The sequence below is a fragment of the Myotis nattereri genome (assembly GCF_964212035.1).
Source record: "Myotis nattereri genome assembly, chromosome: X".
In the NCBI taxonomy this organism is placed as follows: domain Eukaryota; kingdom Metazoa; phylum Chordata; class Mammalia; order Chiroptera; family Vespertilionidae; genus Myotis; species Myotis nattereri.
Window position 1 is genome coordinate 31180272 of NC_138078.1, and position 22996 is coordinate 31203267.

The 22996-nt window shown below is 45.4% G+C and overlaps 2 protein-coding genes and 1 pseudogene across 3 annotated transcripts; 2 read left to right on the top strand and 1 right to left on the bottom strand.

Annotated features, from left to right (window-relative positions):
- Nucleotides 1-6051: 6051 nt before the first annotated feature.
- Nucleotides 6052-7703, bottom strand: LOC308511626 (tryptophan--tRNA ligase, cytoplasmic-like; annotated as a pseudogene). Its single transcript has 2 exons — nt 7697-7703; nt 6052-7453 (listed from the first exon to the last, which is right to left on the bottom strand). The product of its transcript is annotated as a tryptophan--tRNA ligase, cytoplasmic-like (transcript).
- Nucleotides 7704-10528: 2825 nt separating this feature from the next.
- On the top strand, nt 10529-11077 carry LOC308511627 (ferritin heavy chain-like; the record flags this gene model as incomplete). The annotated part of the gene is made up of 1 exon (XM_081081613.1): nt 10529-11077. One exon carries the CDS (start codon nt 10529-10531, stop codon nt 11075-11077), a length of 549 nt encoding a protein of 182 aa, XP_080937739.1.
- Nucleotides 11078-19681: 8604 nt separating this feature from the next.
- On the top strand, nt 19682-21259 carry LOC308511628 (protein FAM47E-like; the record flags this gene model as incomplete). The annotated part of the gene is made up of 2 exons (XM_081081614.1): nt 19682-20333; nt 20469-21259. The coding sequence occupies 2 exons, from the start codon at nt 19682-19684 to the stop codon at nt 21257-21259; spliced, it is 1443 nt and encodes a 480-aa protein (XP_080937740.1).
- Nucleotides 21260-22996: the final 1737 nt, after the last annotated feature.

Here is a 22996-nt window from a genome sequence, read left to right on the forward strand (position 1 = left end):
ACTAGTGTATATAAAAGGGTGTCCCAAAATTTATGCAAGAAGTAATTTTGATAGAAAACACAGGTTTATAATTAAAAGTTGTAAATTTTGTATTGATTCATAAAGTATCCAGTATAGGGTTATGTATCGAATAGCATATTGGGTAAATGGCCTCCACGGCTTTGCTGGCACATATGCACTCTTTTGTTAAAAATTTCCATGACTGTTTTGCATAAATGTGGCTGAATTTCGATGAGGCTCATTTTCATCTTGATGGCTTCGTTAATCAAGAAAATTATTGAATTTGGGGTTCAGAAAATCCATGAGTGATTGTTGAGAAACAAATGCATCCACAATGTGTCACTGTTTGGTGCAGATTTTGGGTTGGAGGCATCATCAGACCATTCTTCTTCAAAAATGCGGGTGCTCAGGCAGTAACAGTTAATGGTGCTCACTATCGCGACATGATAATCCAGTTTTTTGTTCCTAAATTGCAAGATATGGATGTGGACGACATGTGGTTTCAACAAAACGGTGCCATATGCCATACAGCCCGAGAAACAATTCAATTACTGCATGAGTCATTTCCTGGTAGTGTAATTTCCCGTTTTGGTGATCAGAATTGGCTGCCCAGATCTGCGATTTAATGCCGTTGGACTTTTTTCTTTGGGGTTTTTGAAGTCTAAGGTTTATGCCAACAAGCCCATGACCACCCATGCCTTGAAGGAGGAAATTGAGCGCTGTATCAACAAAATTCAGCCACATTTATGCAAACAGTCATGGAAAATTTCAACAAAAGAGTGTGTATGTGCCAGCAAAGCTGTGGAGGCCGTTTATCCGATATGCTATTCCATACATAACCCTATACTGTATACTTATGAATCAATAAAAAAAATTTATAATTTTTAATTATAAACCTGTGTTTTCTATCAAAATTACTTCTTGCGTGCATTTTGGGACACCCTTTATAATCACATTTGAAATGAGATTTTATGTCTCTTTAAGGGCAGAAGTTCAAACAGGTGGATCCTTTTTTTCCTGTGAAGAGACCTCAGTGGAAGAGCAAAGAAGTAAATCATTCACATATTTCAACAAGGTACAACTTTTAAATAAAGTAATATCTTTAAAATCAGCCTTTATGCTAAGTGAAATAAGCCAGTCAGAGAAAGATACATATCACATGATCTCACTCATTTGTGGAATATAATGAACAGCATAAACTGATGAACAAAAACAGATCCAGAGATAGATAATCATTGATCAGACCATCAAACCTCAGAAGGAAGGTAGGGGAGGGTGCGGGTAAGGGAGAGAGATCAACCAAAGGACTTGTATGCATGCATATAAGCCTAACCAATGGACACAGACACCAGGGGGTGAGGGCATGAGTGGGGGGTGAGAGGCAATGGGGGGATAAGGACACATATGTAATACCTTAATCAATCAATAAAAAAAATTTAAAGAAATCAGCCTTTAGGATTTGTGAGAAATAAAAAGCGCTTTTAGGAAAACCCTAGGTAAATTGCTTTCCTTCCAAGTGAGGGCCAAAAAGGTATTGGCTAGCTTCACCAACTCAAATGTTAAATACAAATGATGATGGAAGAAGTCTTCACTTGGGTAGTAAACACACAGTACAATATACAGATGATGTATTGTAGAATTGTACACCTGAAACCTATATAATTTTATTAACCAATGTCAGCTCAATAAATTCAATTAAAATTAAAAAATATACTGCATAAATCAATTACATAAGGAATTTACTTCCTGTTGAGATAAATCTTAGTAACATATGAGGGTTTTAAACAACGGGGTGTCACGGGATAATAATGTTTGTTTATTGCTCATAGGTTCTTGGCAAACCCCTTCCTTAGTCCTTTGATTTTTTCCCACAGGTAAAATGCTAGTGTTACATGGAGCTTTGGGAATAAAGCTCTGAGTTACATAATCTTCTATTATTGGCTTTGTACCTTAAAGGTCCTCTTTATATATGGGATATTGATTAATTCTGGGAAGGGGTTTTGACAGCTCTATTTCAATCTTAAGAGATGCACTCTGAATTATGCTTCCAGATTCAATTATAGTGACATCAGAAATGGGACACATAAAATATGCTGAAGGACCTGATAGTTTATTTATAGTTATTGTCAAATGCTAGGATTATTTTCCCTTTGGGGAGAAAGAAATTCGACATGATATTTCTCAAGGATATCTTGACCTAATAAATGAATAGAGGTGGAAGAACTAAAGAGAAAAGGGTGTGAATTCTTTAAAGTGCCTAATAAAAAAGAGATAGGTTCAGAGACAGAAACTTGTTGAGGTCTGTTTGAAATACTCACTCTTAGAACCACTTTATTACTTCAAGTCTAGGGCTGCTTTATAGCAATGGGGTTGAGCACTGAGATTATTGCTTTAGTGTCAATAAGAACAGAGAGAGATTAATTTCCAATTTGAAGAAAAATTTCTCCAAGCCAGTAAAGATGTGTAATTGGGAAAAGCCCCTGTATTTCCTTTGAGTCCCATCACTGAGAATTAGGATCTTGAGAAGGATGATTCGAAGGCTGACAGTGGTGCCTGAAGTTCTTTAATTTGTAACATTTTTTCCAATGTCCAGGTTATTTGAAATAATGGCAGAATCTAGGAACGTCTGGCCCACGGGCTTTATAAGGCAATAGGGGAGTGTTAATTAAACATTTGACCAAATATAGTAGGCTAATTTTTAGGTTGATAATTTTGTATGACCCCTAAATGATGTTATAAATATCCAAATGGCCCTTGTCAGCAAAAAGGTTCCCCATCCATGATCTAGAGTATGAGCAAAGTTATTAAGCAAACTATCTAAATCTAGAATGGACATGTTTTCCCATTTCATCCTGATCCTTTTAATTAAAAGGGAAAGATATTAGTACAGCCTGTTAAACAGTCATGCTCAGGGTAGGGCCGATAGGGGGGTTGGGGCACCATCCCCTGTCACACTCAACGCAGGGTCGATGGGGAGGTTGTGGCGCCACCCCCTGTCACGCACAGAGCAGGGCCAATCAGGGGTTGGGGCGTTGCCCCCTGTCACTCACAGAGCAGGGTGCATGAGGGGGGTTGGGGCTCTGTACCCTGTCACGCACAGAGCAGGGCCAATCAGGGGGTTGGGGTGCAGCCCTCTATCACCCACAGAGCAGGGCTGATCAGGGGGTTGGGGTGCCGCCACTCTCACACTCAGGTCAGGGCCGATGGGGAGGTAATGGCTCTACCCTGTCACACACAGAGCAGGGCCCATGGGGGGGGGAGGTTTGGGGCGCCGCATCCTGTCACACACAGAGCAGGGCCGATCAGGGGGTTGGGGCGCCGCACCCTATCACACACAGAGCCGCAGGGCGATCAGGAGGTTTGGGCACTGCCCCCTGTCACGCAGATTCAGGTGCCGGGAGGCCTCGGGGCTCCGCTGATCCCGGTGCTGGGAGGCATATTATCCTTTTAGTATATAGGGTAGAGGCCTGGTGCATGGGTGGGTGCCAGCTGGTTTTCACTGAAGGGTGTCCTGGATCAGGGTGGGGGTCCCCACTGGGGTGCCTGGCCAGCCTGGGTGAGGGGATGATGGCTGTTTGCAGCTGGTCACACACCCTTCAGGGTGGGGGTCCCCACTGGGGTGCCTGGCCAGTCTGGGTGAGGAGCTGAGGGCTGTTTTCAGGCTGGGGTGACTGAAGCTCCCAACTGCTCCTTTTTTTATTTTTTATTTTTTTATTCTGGGCCAGCTTTAGCTTTGAGGCTTGGCTCCAGCTCTTAGGCCTCTGCTGCTGAAAGTAGGTTTCTGGCCTTTGCTAACAATGTTGCAATTCTGCTGGCTGAAGCCTGGCAGGTTTCTGGGGTTTTGTTTAGCTTCTATGTTTGTTACATAGTTGCTTGCAGCTCAGAGGCCTGCAGTGGCAGGCGGGGAATGTTGGAGTCCTCAGTCACTGAAGCAAGCAAGCCTCATGTTAGTTTCAAGCTGCCTGGCTGCCGGCCGCCATCTTGGCTGACAGTTAATTTGCATATTGCCCTGATTAGCCAATGGGAAGGGTAGCAGTTGTACGCCAATTATCATGTTTATCTTTTTTTAGATAGGAAGGGTAATATGCATATTGACGCTAACGGTGGAACAACCAGAATGACTGCTCGGCCAGTCACTATGAGGTGCACTGACCACCTCTCAGTTCCTTTCCCCGGCCGGCAGGCTACAATCTCCCAATGGTGAAAGGGGAACCAGGGGTGGGTGGCGGGGGATGCGGGTAGCGCTAGGCCTAGGCCCCCACCCCACCAGTCACCCCACACACAGAGGGCCACCATGGCAGGTGTGGGGCAGGCTAGCAGACAGAATGGCTGACCTCTTAGTTCTTCCCCCTGACTGGCAGGCTCCAATCACCCGGTGGCAAATGGGTTACTAGGGTGGGTGGTGGCGGGTTATGGGGCTGGCTGCGGGCAGCTGAGGGAGATGGCCCTGATCACAGGCCAGGCCTAGGGACTGTACCTGTGCACGAATTTCTTGTACCAGCCTCTAGTATATTTATAAAAAATTATGCCAGCTACTGCATGGGATGAATCTCAAAATAATTGTGCAGAATGAAAGAACTGTATCGCTCCAGTAATATTCAATTTATAATGCATTTTGACAATTATTTTGTTAAGCACAACTTGTAACCTGTAGTTAAAGTAACTTTATGTATTGTTTGTGAATTGATTATGACTACCTTAGCACTACAACATGAGAATTTAGGAATTCTCACAGAGATCACAGAGCCTGCAAACATAAAATATTTCCTATCTGAATTTTTACAGTAAAATTTACCGTCCACCTAATCTAGAAGAAAAATATATTCAGACATATATTAAATCAATGATGCCACTCTTTAGCTGAACAGAAGATAATACATGCTCATCTATGGAATAGAATAAAGTGAAATATTTTTTTTAAAAAAAATAACTATTTAGTTAGACCTTTTTAAACCCTTTTCAAATCTGCCTATTAATTTCAATATTCTTAGGGTCAAAAATTCCTGAGGCAAACCATCATATCTTATAGTCCCTGATTCTTGTCATGTCTCACTTCATAATGACTTGTCATGCAGAGATTCCCATGACTCCAAAAATGTGGGTGTTAAATGTGAGGTAGGGAAGCCTGAACATGATAAAGACACACTAACTTTCTTCCCACTGAAATGGCTAATTAATTCAATGGGATGTCCACAAGGTGGGTTGGCCAAGAAACATGCTTTGGATGTCATATATATATATTCCACCCCTACACCCACCCCCCATGGGACCAAATGAAATTTACTTAGGGTATAGTGCTGAGGAGTGGACCCTAAACCTCCATGGAGGCTTTCCCGGAATATTTTTTACTTTCCCAGACTACACAGGGTACAAGACTGAATGTTTCCCTTGGTGCCTGGGGCTACTGCTTGCTCTCTACAGCCCAAGACACCAACAGGGCACTGCTTCTTACAGTCTTCTGATACAATCAAGTGTCAGGACAAATGTTTCTTCAAAGGAAACAGATTCCCCTCAACTGCCACATGGTGGGGGCACAGTACCTGTGCTCAGGGCCAGTCCCTGGAAGCAGCATGGGGAGGCTCAGGGAAGGGCAGAGATTCCAGGAGAACACATGAGGTCTGGATTTCAGGAAGTGAGCTGGAAAGTTTCTCCCACAGATTCAACTTAATGAAAGCGGCGACCTGGGGCCAATACTCAGTGTGAAAAGCAGCTTTCAAGCTGGGAGATCTCTCAGTCAAAAGCACAGCTAGCATTTCTGTTTGTTTTGGGGGCATGGGCTGAAATATGCCTGTGCCCATTAAACTTCCTGAAATGAACACCTAGACTTCAGGCTGTCTAACCATCAGGTTTAAGGGTCTATGTGGGGTGGGATGTTTTCCAATGGAGTCCTCCTAGGGGCAGAGCAGGCAGCTCAAAAGGTTTCTTGGGAAAGGATGACACTGGAGAAAATGGACTGACAGACACAAGGGGTTATAGACACCAGGAATGGGAATCCATGTGACAGAACCTCTGGGTAAATTATGGTTCTTTTGTGCAGATATAAAATGGGCGCTATTTAAAGTCGTAGGACAGCTTCCCGGTGGTCAAGAACACTTTGACTATCTCCTCCCTGGCCTCCTTGCACCTGGCCTGATGCTCTGCAAGGAGGTGCTGCAGGACCTACAGGTGATCTGCTCCAGCTTGTCTTCATCCTCGAGGAAGAAGGTCATGTACATGAAGGACATGTTCACGTGGCAGTTTCCCTAAAACTGCCTGTGGTCCTCGATGGTGACTCTCCCTCCAAAAAGCATGCTTGTTGACCTAGGATTGATCTGCTTGGCTGTGTCTGTGAAGAAGATGGGGGAGTTGGGGTCACTGGCACTCATTTGGGTCTGAGTCCCCTGCAGGGAGGGAAAGAAGGTCGAGTGTAGCAGGATGGTTTAGGATAGAAGATCCTGGGTGTGACATCTCTTGTCATCCTGAAGTAAGGATCCTGGTTGATGGCACAGGGGATGAGTTCCTGGACATCCATCTTGGCCCCCAAAGATCTGTGGGAATGAGTTCCTAAAGGAGGGAGAAGCATGGATGGCAGGAAAGCTGATCTTCGCCTTGCAGTCACTGTCTGCAAAGCCAAAAATGCCTTTCACTTGGATGAAGGTCACATATTTCTGATCTTCACCATGTTCTTTTAGAAGTCTGTGCTCACCCCCATGTAGTCGAGGTCAGAGAAGATGGGGTTGTTGATGTCAAAGCCACAGGTGATGATGTCCTTGGTGTTTTCCATGGAGTAGCCATAGGCCTGGTCCAGGGTCAGATCTTCCACAGGTACTTCTAGTCATCTGCCATCTGGATGAGCAAGAGCACATTCAACATGTCCTGCAGCCACTTTGTGAAAATGAACGGGATGTGGTGGCCTACATGCATGGCTTCGGAAGAGGGGCCCCTGCCCATATACATGTGAAACAGCTTCTTGTTTTCATAGGCATCGAGGACTTGGTTCATGTCTCTGTGTGAGAAGAAGGTGCATCTGTGCAGGAAGCGGTGCGGTCTCTGGCCCCTGGCTCTCTCTATTCTGTTTATCAGCTCTTGGTCAGTGTCACTGCTTCCAAACAGAACAATGAGCTTGTCATAGTCACTGCCTTTTGCACTGTTCCTCTGTACAGTTCGGGGGTCCACAAAAACCACTTCAGCTTCCGTGGCACCTGGACCACTAACCCAGGTACAAGGTTCTCTGGAAGGCAGTCCGCCTTGTAGTTCTCCCTGGTTGTCACTTTGTAGCTCATTTTTAGCAATAACAGCCTCTTCACTGCAGAATCAATTTCATCCTGGGCTGTGGGGGGAACTGAAGAGGTGGCCAGTGGAGTAACTGAGATCTCTGTGCAGTTGGGCTCTTCTTTTGTAGTCTTCCCCCTCTTACTTTTTCCTTTTTTAAGCCCCTTTCTTCCCTTTTCTTCCTGTTTACTCCACCCTGCAGCTATTTGCAGTAAGAATTTCTTAGAAATCAACCAGTTTCTCACAAACACTTGAGCCTCTTGACTAATTCCTCATGAGACAGTCCAATCAGGTTTTGGTTGTGAGTGTGTGGTTTGGGGGAGGGTGGGTGCAGAGACCAATGAAACCCACTCTAAATTCAAACTATTAGCCGGTCATTGCATCATTAGCTGGTCATTAGCCACCCCACACTGCAAGCTGGCCTCCATTTAACCTACTCACTCACTTCCCATCTCACCTCTTCAGCCTCAGTATCAGACGTGGGTTTACATGTGCTCCTGATGGGAAGAAAGGCAGACTGTAAGTGCCTTGCTGGTATTGTACACTAAGGCAATGTTGTGAAAGATCAGTTCTGGGGTCACAGGGACCTGAATTTCCAAAGACACCTTTGACTTTTTAAAAAAATATATATTTATTTATTTCAGAGAGGAAAGGAGATGGAGTGAGATGAAAACTTCAATGATGAGAATTATTGATCATGTGCCTCCTGCACACCCCCTACTTGGGATTGAGCCCATAACCTGGGAATATGCTCTTGACCAGAATCAAACTTGGGACCCTTCAATCTACAGGCCAATTCTCAGTCCACTGAGTCAAACCGGTTAGAGCTGGCTTTTTACTTTTCTTTTTATTGCTGAAAGTATTATACATGTCCCTTTTTTTACCCCTAGTGACCTCTCCCAGCACCTTACCCCCAAAACCTTCACCACCCCATTGTCTGTGTCCATGGGCTATGCATATATGCACATGAGTTCAGTGGTTGAATTCTTCCTCCCTCCACCCTCTCGTGCTTTCCCTCTGAGGGTTGCCAGTGTGTTCCATGTCTCTAGGTCTATTTTTTCATCACTTTATGTTCTTAGTTATTTTTCACATATGACTGAGATCATATGATATTGATCTTTCTCCCACTGGCTTATGCAAATTAACCACCATCTTTGTTTGATTAATTTGCATACTCATCCTGATTGGCTGGTGGGCATAGCAGAGTGACACCAGTTTGCATGTTTCTCTTTTATTAGTATAGATATAAAAACCAAGTGACCAAAATGACCAGTCGCTATGACATTAACTGTGGCTGGCCAACCGGCCTGATCAGGGGTGGTGCTGACCAGTCAACCTCTCATGTTCCATCCCATGGGCTGGCCTAGCCCCAATTAGCAAATGGGGCAGGCTGGCTGGACCCCACCCATGCATGAAATCATGTACTGTGATTCTAGTGTTATATATAATTAAGAACAATGTCAAAAAGTTTACTGCCTATCTTTCTTCTAGGAGTTTTATGGTTTTGCATCTTATATTTAACTCTTTAATCAGTTTTGAGTTTATTCTGATATATTGAGTAAGAAAATGGTCTAGTATCATTTTTGCATGTATTTGTCCGTTTTTTCCAGCACCATTTATTGACTAGAGTGATGGCAAACCAATGACACGCGTGTCAGAGGTGACATGCAAACTCATTTTTTAGTTGATTTTTCTTTGTCAAATGGCATTTAAATGTATAAAATGAATATCAAAAATATAAATCTTTGTTTTACTATGGTTGCAAATATCAAAAAATTTCTATGTGTGACAGGGCACCAGAGTTAAGTTAGGGTTTTTCAAAATGCTGACATGCCGAGCTCAAAAGGTTCGCCATCACTGGACTAGACTGTGCTTATCCCATTGTATGTTCTTCCCCCCTTTGCCATAGATTAATGGCCCGTAAAGGTGTGAGTTTGTTTCTGGGTTATTCCGTTTCATTGAGCTAGACATCTTTTGCCATTACCATTTTGTTTTGATTACTAGGGGCTTGTAGAATAGTTCTATCAATGGTAGCATGATACCTCCAACTTTGCTCTTCTTTCTCAAGATTGCTGTGGCTATTTGGGGTCAAAATTTTTGGATTATTTGTTCCAGTTCTATGGTAAAGGGCATTGGTATGTTGATATTGATTGTGTTGAATCTATATATTCCTTTTGGTACTATGGACATTTTTTACATTAATTGTTCCTATCCATAAGAAACAGTATATGCTTTCATTTATTTGCTTCCTCTTCAATTGCATTCTTCAGTGTCTTATTATTTTCAGAGTTCAGACGTTTTACCTCTTTGGTTAAATTTACTGGTATGTATTTTTGATGCAATTGTATATGGGATGTTTTCTTAATTTCTTTTCTGATGTTTCATTATTGGTACATAAAAATGCTATGGATTTCTGAATACTAATTTTTTATCCTGTAAATTAACTAAATTAAATTACCAGTTCTAATAGTATTTTGATGGAATCTTTAGGATGTCAGTTTTGAGATCATTGAAACTGTCCATATTGCAGAGGAAAGGAATGTGTTTCAGGTCTGTGCTGAGAGATGGAGAGGAGACAGAGTAAAGGGCGGGAAGGCAAGTTCACAGGCGGGAAGATGGGAGGCGGAGAGTCAGGGAGGCTGTGGAGGCCGGGCTCTGCCCGCAGAGAGGGGGGCCTTGATGGTGAACAGGAGGAAGTGGAGGTCGCTTGTGTCACAAGGCCGAGGACGGGGTCAGGCTGTGGGAACTGTGGGAGCGGACGCTGACGTCATTCTGATGAAGCTTTGGGATTCATGCTGAGGCAACAAGGATTCCCCAAAAGGGCTGGGCGGCGGTTAAGGACACAACCACATCGGGACCACATTCACCCAAGCTGCTCCGAGAAACCAAGTGCAGTTGACGTCCTGACAGCGGTCGCACTTCTCCTCACGGGTCACACTTTAAAATGCCATGAAGGCCAGGGGCCCAGCATGAGATGGGCATGAATTCCGGAGAAGGTCGGCCCTGCCCGCCTCCTCGGGGCCCCCTCAGGCCCCCCTGTGAGGGGCCCCCCGCCCCTCCCCAGACCCCTGAGTAACGGTCACTGCTTCGGGTCCCCTCAGAGCCAACCGCCACCACCAGCGGCCGGCAGCCTTCCACGTGTCTTGTCGCTGCAGACACCTGTCTCTGGTGCCCTGCCCTCACCCAGGACCTACGGAGACCCCAGCCGCCTACACCTGTGACCCGCCGGCCTCCTCCACTCAGCCTCAGCCTCCGACCCGCTCCTGCGCCTGCAGACATGGCCACTCCTCCGCCCTCCTCTGAGCGCCAGCGCTACCATCCAGACTGCGAGGCCGCCATCAACCACCAGATCAGCCTGGAGCTCTACGCGGCCTCCGTGTACACCTCCATCCCCAGCTACTTCCAGAGGCACAACTGGGCCTGGCAGCAGGGCTCCCAGTACTTCCAGAAGTGGGCCCTCAAGACAAGGGAGCAGGCAGAGCGGTGGCTGTGGCTGCAGAGCCAGCACGGGGGCCGAGTCCTGCTGGAGGACGTGCCCTGGCCGCAGCAGCACGAGTGGGACAGCAGCCTGATGGCCCTGGGGCTGGCCCTGCTCCTGGCGAAGAGAGTGGACCAGGGCCTGCGGCACCTGCACCGCCGGGCCACCCACCGGGAGGACGCCCTCCTGTGCGAGTTCCTGGAGAGCCACTGCCTGCACCCACAGGCGGCCTTCCTCCAGGAGCTGGGCGGCCACATCAGCCAGCTGCGCCAGATGCAGGCCCCCGAGTCTGGCCTGGAGGAGGACCTGCTCCACAAGCTCACCCTGGGCGACGGAGAGGAGCACTGACCGGGACTGCCTTCCCGAGAGCCGAGGGGGCCTCCCTGCCCCGTGCCCGGATGCCCATGGCCACATTGCCCGTGCAAAACGGGCACTTCAGTTCTGTGTTCAAGGTTCACTGTCTCTTCAAATAAAGTCATTGGTTCTTAAATAAATAAAGGTCTTTCTCTGATTCCTGTGAGGAAATCCCTCACATTTCAGTTTTAAAACATGTATCCAGGAGTCTCCACCAAGGACTCAATTAGGTGCAGCTCGGAACCCTGGATGGAGAAGGGAGGAGTGATTCCATAGGACCCTTATGGAGGGAGGAGGGATTCCATAGGACCCTGATGGAGGAGAGAGGAGGGATTCCATAGGACCCTATTGGAGGAAGGAGGGATTCCATAGGACCCTATTGGAGGAAGGAGGGATTCCATTGGACCTTGGATGGAGAGAGGAGAAATTCCTTAGGATCCTGCTGGAGGAGGAAGGAGGATTTCCATAGGACCCTGATGGAGGGGGAGGAATTCCAGAAAACCATAGATGGAGGAGGGAAGAGGAATTTCATAGGAAGCCTGGATGGAGTTGGGAGGAGGGATTCCATATGACCCTGATGGAGGGAGGAGGGATACCATAGGGCACCGATGAAGGGAGGGAGATATTCCATAGGAGATAGGGAGGTGGGATCCCATAGGACGCTGGATGTAAGGAGGAGGGATTCCATGGGACCGTCATGGAGGAGGGAGGAGGGATTCCAAAGGATCCTGATGGAGGAAGGAGGAAGGATTCCATAGGGCCCTGATGGAAGGAGGAGGAATTCCATAGGATCCTGATGGAGGGAGGAGGAGGGATTCCATAGGATCCTGATGGAAGGAGGTAGGAGGGATTCCATAGGGCCCTGATGGAGGAGGGACGAGGGATTCCATAGGGCCCTGATGTAGGAGGGAAGAGGGATTGCATAAGACACTTATGGGGGGAGGAGGGAATCCATACGACCCTGATGGAGGGCGGAGGGATTCCATAGGACCCTGGCCAGAGAGAATAGGAATTCCTTCGGATCCTGATGAATGAGGGAGTAGGGATTCCATAGGACCTTGGATGGAGGAGGGAGAGGGAGTCCATAGGACCCAGATGGAGCAAGAGAGAAAGTATTCCGTATGATCCAGTTGGAAGGAGGGAGGAGGGATTCGATAAGATCCTGGATGGTGGGAGGAAGGATTCCATAGGACCCTGGATAGAGGGAGGAGGGATTCCATAGTATCCTGAAGGAGGAGGGAGGAGGGATTCCATATGACTCTGATGGAAGGAGGATGGATTCCATAGGACTGTGATGGAGGGAGGAGGGATTGCATACAACCCTGGATGGAGGGAGGAGGGATTCCATAGGACCCTGATGACAGGAGGGAGGTGGGATTCCATAGGACCCTAATCGAGGGAGGAGGAATTCCATAGTAGCCTGATTGAGGAGGGAGGAGGAATTCCATAGTAGCCTGATGGAAGGAGGGAGGATTCTATTGGAACCAGATGGAGGTGGGAGAAGGGATTTCATAGGACCGTGATTGAGGAAGGAAGAGGAATTCCATAGGACCCTGGATGGAGGAAGGAGGGTTTCCATAGGACCCTGATGGAAGTAGGAGGAAGTCCTTAGGATCTTGATGGAGGAGGGAGGAGGTATTCCATAGGGCCCAGATGGAGGAGGGAGGAGGGATTCAATAGGATGCTGATGGAGGGAGGAAGGAATCCATAGGATCCTTATGGAAGGAGGGTGTAGAGATTCCATAGGATCCTGATGGAGTAGGAAGAAGGGCTTCCATACGGCCCTGTTGGAGGAGGGAGCAGGGATTCCATAGGACCCTGAAGGAGGGAGGGAGGAGGGATTCCATAGGATCCTGATGGAGTAGGAAGATAGGTTTCCATACGGCCCTGTTGGAGGAGGGAGGAGGGATTCCATAGAACCTTGATGTAGGGAAGAAGGAGGGATTCCATAGGACCATGGAAGGAGGGAGGAGGAATACCATGGGACCCTGATGGAGGGAGGAGGGATTCCATAGGACCCAGATGGATGGAGTGAGGAGGGATTCCATAATATCCTTATGGAGGAGAGAGGAAGGATTCCACAGGTCCCTGATGGAGGGAGGAAGGATTCCATAGGACCCTAGATGGAGAGAGGAGGAATTCCTTAGGATCCTGCTGGAGGAGTAAGGAGGGATTCCATAGGACCCTGATGGAGGGTGGAGGGATTCCAGAGGACCCACGATGTAGGAGTTAGGAGGGATTTCCAAGGACCCAGATGGAGGGAGTGAGAAAGGATCCCTAGGATTCTTTTGGAGGGAGAGAGGAGCGATTCCATAGGATCCTGGATAGAGGGAGGAGGGATTCCATAGGACCTTGGTTTCCGAGAGGAGGGATATCCTAGGACCATGTTTCAGGGTGGGAGGACGGATTCCTTAGGATCCGGGATGGTGGGAGGACGGATACCATGAGACCCTGATGGAGGGAGGAGGGATTCCACAGGATCCTGGATGAAAAGAGAGATGGGTATTCCATAGGATTCTGATGTAGGGAGGGAGGGAGGAGGAATTCCATAGTTTCCTGGATTGAGGGAGGAGGGATTCCATAGGACCCTGGATGGAGGGAGGAGGGATTCCATAGGATCTTGATGGAGGGAGGAGGGATTCTATATGACCCTTATGGAGGTGGGAATAGGCATTCCATAGAATCCTGCATGGAGTAGGAGGTATTCCGTGGGACCCAGCATGGAGGAGAAGTTATTTCATGTGAACCTGGGTGGAGGAGGAGGTATTCCGTGGCACCTGGGAAAACACAAAATTAACCTACACCTTATTAACAATGCATATGAGGGTGCAGATAGGTGGATGGTCTTCGACCCTTAGAATGTGGGTGAATGTTCATGCTAAATGTATAAAATATATCCTTAAAATCACAGCTGTGCTTACCTCTGGTAAAAGGGTGAATAGAATGGGATTGGGCATGGATTAAAAGAAAGTATTCTTGTATTTAACCTACAGTTTTTGGTTTACTAAAATATGCAGATATTAACATTTGTTAACATCTGGGTAGCAAGATGGAGACCCCTTACTCTAAGAACAGAGTAAATGAAATTGCAACACTGCAGATGATCCTTGGTCAATTGTGAGAGTAAATAGCTGCTCTGTGAAGAGCAGATCTGTTTTAACTTGCTCAGCTCTAACCCTACCCCATCCCTCCTTACATAGGACAGTAAAGATCTTTGGCATCTGCGCCTTTTAATCTCCCTAACTACACTCCAAGACAGTGAATGAATTAAAGACAATTACAGACCTGCAGAGAAGGGAAACAATAGGACACATTTTCCTGCAAGCAAAAAAAAAAACTACTGTTCTGATGTGAGAAATATTGTGTTTATTTTGGCATCAGAAAGTGTTCCTGTTCTACCTATAAGCTCTATGCCATGTATCCCCAAATGAGAAAGAAACTGAATAACTAACACACTCCACTCTCCCATTTTGAACAAAACCCTAGTAGTGAAATGGACATCACAATTCTAGATCAGATCCATGCTACTTACCGAGGTGAATCAAGTAAGTCCTTTATTCATACATAAAAATGGAAAAGGTTTGCCAGATGCATGAGGAGGGTAAAATAGAGGATCACAATAAACACACAAAACTATGTCATTGTGGGGGAAACTCAGATAAAATATTGAAATAAAAGATAATTTTACTAAAAATTCAAATTCCAATTCTCAGAATTTTAAGGGAAGAAAATAGATTTATAAAATTAAAATGAAATATCTACTATAGAAGAAAACAATTAGAGGACAGATCAAGCACTTGCAAGATAGAAATATTTGCAACAGCATGGATTGACCTGGAGAGTATTATGCTAAATGAAATAAGCCAGTCAGAGAAAGGTAAGTATCACATGATCTCACTCATATGTGGAATCTAATGAACAAAATAAATCCATGAAAAAATAGATCCAGAAACAATGTCATTTTGATTTTTAAAAAAATGAAAACTAAAAGGGGAAGTCAGTGGAATATTCTGATGTTGAAAAATGTTGCCACATTACAAGGTATCAGAATTATCTTAAATGTGCTTATTGTAAGTGATCAAAGTCATGGTAACAACTACCTGTAAGACACAATCTTCACACGCTGTCTATTTAAGAAGCAAAAAAAGGGGACAATTTAGAAAGGTAAGTACTCTACATCAATAATCACTCTTCAGAAATATTTGCCTTGGTAGATGGTAAACAACTACAGCAGGCTCTTTTGCAATAGCCATATTTCCTAATGTTAACTGCCATAGCCAGAGTAGGATGAATACTTGGAAGATGCTGATGTTCATACAGTAATGTAACCTCTTGTATTTAAGAGTGAAGAGAGCTCTAGAAACATTATTTGGAACTCCTGATGCTCATTCATTATGTTTCATTGGCTAATTTTATATATATGTATATATATATCTCCTATCTAATAGTAGACAAACATGGTAATTAACTGTACCTCCGACATGGCTAATCAAGGAGATATGCAAATTAACTGCCAACCAAGATGGCGGTTAACTGCCAACAAAGATGGTGGCTAATTTGCATATGGCAGGCAGGGAGGGGCAGCGCCATCCTGCCTGCCTTGCTGCCATCCAGGCCTGCTATTTGCGACCGGGGCAGCAGGTGGCCCTTATGAGAACAGACCCAGGGCTGGCAGCAGGACCACAGCAATCAGCCAGCAGCCACGCCCACAAATGGCCCTCCCACAGGGATCCCTGGCTGACAGTTGCTCATGCACTGCTCTGCCAATGGCCACGCCCACAAACGGCCCTCCCATGGGGATCGGAGGCTGCCAGGTGTTAATGCATGTATCTGCCAAAACGCACACCTGGGCTGCCTTAGCCCTACGCAAACTATGCAGCTGGCAGAGGGGAGTGGGGCCGCTGGGAGCAGGGCGGGAACTTCCTGGGGTTTGCGTCAGGCAGCCCAAAGCAGAGTGCAACTATCCCAACAGGTAGCTGCTTTCTCATTCACTTACTTGCTCATTCATTCACTTGCTCATTCATTCACCCATTCACTCACTCATTCACTCACTCACCAAACCCTCTCAGGTCCATGGCACCAGGCCAGGCACAGAAGTTGAAGTAGTATAAGACAGAGCTATGTCCTCAAGATGTTAGTAATTCAGTATGCAGCCAGGAGAGGGGTCCCAGGCCACTGGGAACAGGGGGGAACTTTCCAGGGTGGGCTTTAGGGAGCCGTGTGTGAGGCTGGAACTTCTGCCATGTTGCCATGGCAATGCGGCAGAAGTTCCCGCCCCTTAGCTGCTTGTTCATTCACTTACTTGCTCATTCATTCACTCATTCACTCATTCATTATTCACGCACTCAACAAACCCTCTCAGGTCCATAGCAGCAGGCCAGGCACTGAAGATGAAGCAGGATAAGACAGAGCTATGTCCTCAAGATGTTAGTAATCCAGTAGGGCGAAGCAGACACATGAACGAGGCAGTTGTATGCACAGATGCAGTGTACTAGGTTCTGTGAGGGCTGTAACATACGCTGACTTTGTTCTCTTGACAAAATGGGGCCTCGGGAGCCAGGCCTCCCAAGCCTGTAGGCCTGTGCCTAGGCCAGGAGTGGCCGGGGTCCCGGAACATGACAGAGGGTGCAGGTCAGGTTGAGGGGTCTAGCCCCACCCCTCACCCTCACCCCCAAGTGCACAAGTTTTTAGAGAGATAGGGAGAGGGAAAGAGGGATAGAAACATTAGTGATGAGAGAGAATCATTGATCAGTTGCCTCTTGTAGGCCCCTACCGGGGATTGAGCCTTCTTGCCCCCACCACCTGGGCACGTGACCTTCAACAAAATGTTACCTGGGACACTTCAGTCCCCAGGGTGAGGCTCTTGGCGAATCTTCTGAGCTTGGCGTGTCAGCATTTTGAAAAACTCTAACTTAACTCTGGTGCGGTGTAACATATAGAATTTTTTTTACATTTGCAACCATACTAAAACAAAGATTTATATTTTTGATATTTATTTTATATAATTAACTGCCATTTAACAACAACAACAAAAATCAACCAAAAAAATGAGTTCGCGTGTCACCTCTGACATGCGTGTCATAGGTTCGCCATCACTTCTACCCAATGGTCCAAAACAGCTAGGATTCACTTGATAATTTCAATAAGGGATAAATGTAATTTCTGTTGCACATCTATCATTCCTCTTTGGAAAAAGTATATGTCATATGACAAATAGGGACAATAGTGAACTTTTAAAGGGCTTTGAATATACTGGGCATTACCTTCAGGCTACTTGTCATTTTTCCTATGAAAATGTCACTTCGTTCGTATCCTTAAACGGAGATATTCTCCCTGTGCTTCATACTCCAGGAAACAATAATATTAATATTAATAATGATATTAATAATAATACTAATTTACAAGCAATGATTTCTAGAATAGATTGAGTTCCCACTGAATCGTGGTCACTGATTTTCTATTCCTTAGCTTCATATTTTAATTTATACCAACCATCTTAAGTCATCTTAGCTGTATTAATATATTTAATTCTATTTCATTGATTTGCAATTTCAGCCTGCTTCACTTAACACTTACTCAGAAAGAATGTACTTCAAAGGTGATGTCTGAAGAAAATCTTTAAAATAATCAGATGGCAAAAATTGATGGGAAATTGATTATAGGGAAAATATAGTGTTTGTATCTTTAATTGCAAGAGTTTGAATATTGGACACACTGCCTCATACAAAAGGAGAACTGAACCAATGTGTGCTGAATAACTAAATGAATCAAAAATGTATTTGAGGACAAGATTCAAGTTGCTGCCATGGTTGAAGAATTACATCTAATCTGTAATTTGTGTATTAGTGTATCATTGGCTATGACCAAGAAAAATCCATGCTGCATTGAAATTGTAAAACACCTAATGTTATGTGCTAAGGAGTTTATTATTTATTTTTTGGAAGTTGAAGTAGATGGTTATCCTGAGAATTAGGGAAAAAAGTAAAATAGGTTGGTATGGATTTTAAAAGAGGCATTTGTTTCAATAATGTGGGTGTGATCTACAATTTCTAATCATGGAGAATAGCAAGAATTTACGGTACCAGGAGATGGACAGCCCGACTTCACAAAGGGCTGTCCATCTCCTGAAGATGTGAACACTCATGGCCCTCGGGCGGGCTTTCTCCCCATGATAGCCCGGAAGCCGTGGTAGACCTTTGCAAAGGCAGACTCACAAATTGATGGAGACGAAACAAAAAAAGTTGATCATATTTTCTCTTCTGGCCAAAGTAGAGTAACAGGTATCAGATTTATGCCCTGGAGCACGTGAAAAAATAATGAAAGAAAATAAGATAAAATTATGAAAGACACTGGACATCAGGAAGCAGGGACAGATGCCTCACAGATAGGAAATAAATGAGGTGACTCCTATGATGGCTCCACATTCCTTCTGTTTCTAGGCCACAGCTCAGAGAGGTCACGCTATGTAAAGGAGATGGAGCTAAGACACCACAGAGAACAAGGTGGGTAGAGATCTCAAGGCAGACAACCAGAGAGCAAAATGAGAGAAAGAGACGGAACTCTAGAATCTTGCACCCCACAAGAATGATTCAGGGGATTACTGATCAGCTCGTGTGTGAATACATTATTAGAAGCCAGGAAAGAAACCACTGGAAAGGATTCTTGATAACTGATACTCACACAGGGCCTGCAATAGTGACCTTTACTGTCAGCCAGACTAGAAGATCTCTAGATGCACAGGCATTGAATAATTTACATGGAAGGGTCTTGCTTCAGTAGTGAGGAACAGTTAATTAACCATACCACATGGTCTAACAGTATTTAGCCATGTACTATCACAGGGAACTGCTCTGGTTATTTAAATCAAATCTTAAAAAGGATCCCAAAGAATCAAGCTGTTTCCAAGAAACACAACAGTATCTAAAAAGGGCAAATATTATTTGTAAAAAGAAAATGGATGGTGAACAACACATGGGTTTTAAATAAAGACAGGATCCGTAGTAGGGCACTGACCTATCCTTTGTCCTCAGGCTTTACTATGGCACTGTTTTTCTGATTATGTTGAAATGTTACCTTAAAAGATAATTGATCTTGATTTCTGAGGGGGATTTGGGGTGCCATCTTAAGTTGTATACCCAATGCCTCACTCACTTCACCCATATTTGGGCAGATATCAAAACCTGACGGCTGTGAGTACATAGAAAAAACATGGTTCTCAGAAGCTCCCGCCTTTCAATTGTTACCTATAATTTATCCAGGAGAAATGAAAGTACTTGTATGAAGATGTGAACACGTGAAATATTCGTGACCCCTTGATTTCCAAACAGCTTCAAACTGGAATCAGTCCAAAAGTCCATCAAAAGATGAATGGGGAGCTGACCTGTGGAGGAGTGCCCATACACGGGAACAGTTCTGTACCACAAGCAAGAATGCAACCTTGCCGGCCATCCCTGGACAATGCAGGCTGTGCAGGGGCACGTGCTGACCCACCTCGGGAAAGAATAAGAATGAGTCAGCACCAGGCAATGGTCTCCTAGCAACGGGGCCGCTGGGACAACAAACCCCTGAAGCCACTGGGCGCCCTGGGCCAAGGGCGCCATGGCGTGCCAGAAGTGGCCCTTACCTGAGCCCCACAAGGGGTGGCTGTTAAAGTCGGACCTGAGGAAGAAGGCGCTCATAGAGTCAGGGCTGATCAAGCCGTGGCAGTCAGGGCCGAAGCTGGACAAGAAGCCGGAGCCCAGCAAGAAGTGGCTGCTAGGGCCAGGACCGCTGAAGCCCGTGCCCCTGGGCATGGAATGTAAGCCCTGGTTCAAGGACAGGGACAGGTTGCCTTCCCGCTATCTCTCCAGGCAGAACAACAAGCTTGGGAAGTGCCCCACCTCCATGGACAGCCGGCGGTGGGTATTTGTGAAGGAGGGACTGGACGACTTCAGAACGGGCTGTCCATCTGCTGAAGATGTGATCACTCGTGGCCCTCGGGAAGGCTTTCTCCCCATGATTGCTCATAGAATTCCCCGCCCTCCGCCCAAAAAGATTCACAGGCAGCCGCCCACGGGAGCGGACCTGTGTTCCAAGCTCTCGCCAGCCCAGCGAGCACGGAAGGCCTTTGTAGAGAACATTGAAGCCAGCCTGACCCAGCATTCCTTGGTTAACTGCCCGAATCTGGAGGAAGCTCTCCCTCCAGACCTCCTGCTCAAGGTCCTGAAAGTGCTAGATCCTGACAGGGAGCTGGAGGACACGTGGGCGTATTGTGAGGGCACCAAGGAAAGAAAGAAGACCCCCACACACCTGTGTGAAGAACATCCTGAGGAGGTCAACCTGGAGCCTCCCCAGGCAGTGAACCTGGAGCCTCCCCAGGCAGTGAACCTGGAGCCTCCCCAGGCAGTCCACCCCAAATCTGCCTGGAAGCTCAACCTGGAACCTCCCGAGGAGGACAACCTGGAACCTGAAGACCAAGCCTACGTGGAAACGGCCAAGGAGAGTCTCCAGTCATATTTATTCAGTTTGTTTCCTGAGGAAGAGACAAATGCAGCATGCACAACGGATATCCCCAAAGATCCTGGGCTCCAAAAATCAAGAAGAAGAATTCGTGAATTCTGCAGATGGATCGATGATAATTTTGGAGACATAGGCATTGATGAAGAGGACCTCATGAAACAGTTTCAAGTTGAGTTAGAGGTCCCACTCACCCATAATACAGTCAAAATAAAGAAAATAAGCCAGCTTCCTTTGAATATAAGGCCCTGCAAACAGCTAGATGACATACAGCAGAGAAAATTCTCCCTGCAGGAAGGTAACTGGGAAAGGAAACTCCGCAAACAACAAGACCCTTATAAACCCAAACGGGAGAAGATAAGGTATGGAGCATGGTACCTGGACCCCAAATCCTGGAAAAAGCTGGTCAATGACCAGCCCTTTCCCGACCCTAAAGTCGTCCCTGACAAGGAACATTTGACCGATGGAAGGCATCTTGAACCAGACATTATTGATGAACTTTATGGACCAATTGCCTTCAAAGATTTCATTGTAAGCAAGGGCTACAGGATGCCAGGTGTGATTGAGAAGATGTTTATGAGGAAGGGATGGAACTATGAGTCTGTGAAGACTCCTATACACCGAGTAATGAAACTCCTCTCCAAACCCAAAGAGGAGGATTCAGGGGTCGAAGAGGATTAGAAATTTTTCTATTTACTGCTCACTTGGCTAGTGTGTCTCTCTCATTTTAACATAAGTCAGAATTCACCATGAGTGCCTCACTGTGTATGGACAATTTGATTCCACAATATCTGTAAATTTTTAACACCTATTTCTAATAAAACTTTCTGAATTAGCTTCTGCTTCAATGTGTTATGTATTTTACCAACTATGAAGTAAATATTTATATATACTCCTCTTGGTTTTGATTGTGTTAGGAGTATTATATTTTCATTTCAATTATTCATTAAAAATGACCATAAATAAATGAATTACTTAAAAAGGATCTTGTTGCCCAGCCTATGTGGCTCAGTGGTTGAGTGTAGACCTATGTATCAGGAGGTCATAGTTTGATTCCTGCTCAGGGCACATGCCCGTGTTGCTGGCTCGATCCCCAGTGTGTGTGTTGGGGCGGGGGGTACATGCTGGAAGCAGCCGATTAATGTTTCTGTGTCATCATTGATGTTTCTCTCTCTTCCTCTCCCTCTCTGAAAATCAGTAAAAGTATATTAAAAATTATGCCAGCTACAACTTGGGATGAATTCCAAGATAATCGTGCATAATGAAAGAACTATCGCTCCGATAATACTCAATTTATAATGCATTACGACAATTATTTTGTTAAGCACAACTTGTAACCCGTAGCCGAAGTAATTTTATGCATTTTTTTTTTAATTGTCCATGGCTACCTTTGCACTACGACATGAGAATTTAGGAATTATCACAGAGATCATATGGCCTGCAAGCCTAAAATATTTGCTATCTGATTTTTTACAGTAAAATTTACTGTCCCCCTGATCTAGAAGGAAAATATATTCATACATATATTAAATCAATTATTCCACTCTTTAGCTGAACAGAAGATAATACATGCTCATCTATGGAATAGAATAAAGTAAAATATTTTTATAAAATTAACTATTTAGTTAGACCTTTCTGAACACTTTTCAAATCCTCCTATGACTTTTAATATTCTTAGGGTCAAAAATCCCTGAGGCATATCATCATATTTATGATAGTCTCTGTTTCTTGTAATATCTCTCCATGTGATCACTTGTCATACAGAGATTTCCCATGACTCCAAAAATGTGGGTGTTAAATGTGAGGTAAAGCAGCCTGAACATGATAAAGACAGACTAACTTTCTTTCCACTGAAATGGCTAATTAATTCAATGGGATGTCCACAAAGGTAGGTTGGCCAGGAAACATGGATTGTATGTCACATATATATTCTATCCCTAAACCCACCACCCATGGGACCAAAATTAATTTATTTAGGGTATTGTGCTAAGGAGTCGACCCTTCACCTCCATGAAGGGATTTCCTGGGATATTCTTCTGCTTTCCCAGACTACACAGGGCACAAGACTGAATGTTTTCTTTGGTGCCTAGGGCTGCTGTTTGTTCTCTACAGCCCAGGACACCAGCAAGGCACTGCTCTTTGCAGTCCTCCGAGCCAATCAAGTGTCAGGACAAAGGTTTCCACAAAGAACACACATTCCCCTCAGCTGCCACAGGGTGGGGGCACAGTGTCTGCTTAGGGCCAGTCCCTGGAAGCAGCGTGGGGAGGCTCAGGGAAGGGCAGAGGTTCCAGGAGAACACATGAGGTATGGATTTCAGGAAGTGAGCTGGAAAGTTTCTCCCACAGACTCAACTTAATAAAAGGGGCCACCTGGGGCTAATACTCAGTGTGAAAAGCAGCTTTCAAGCTGGGAGATCT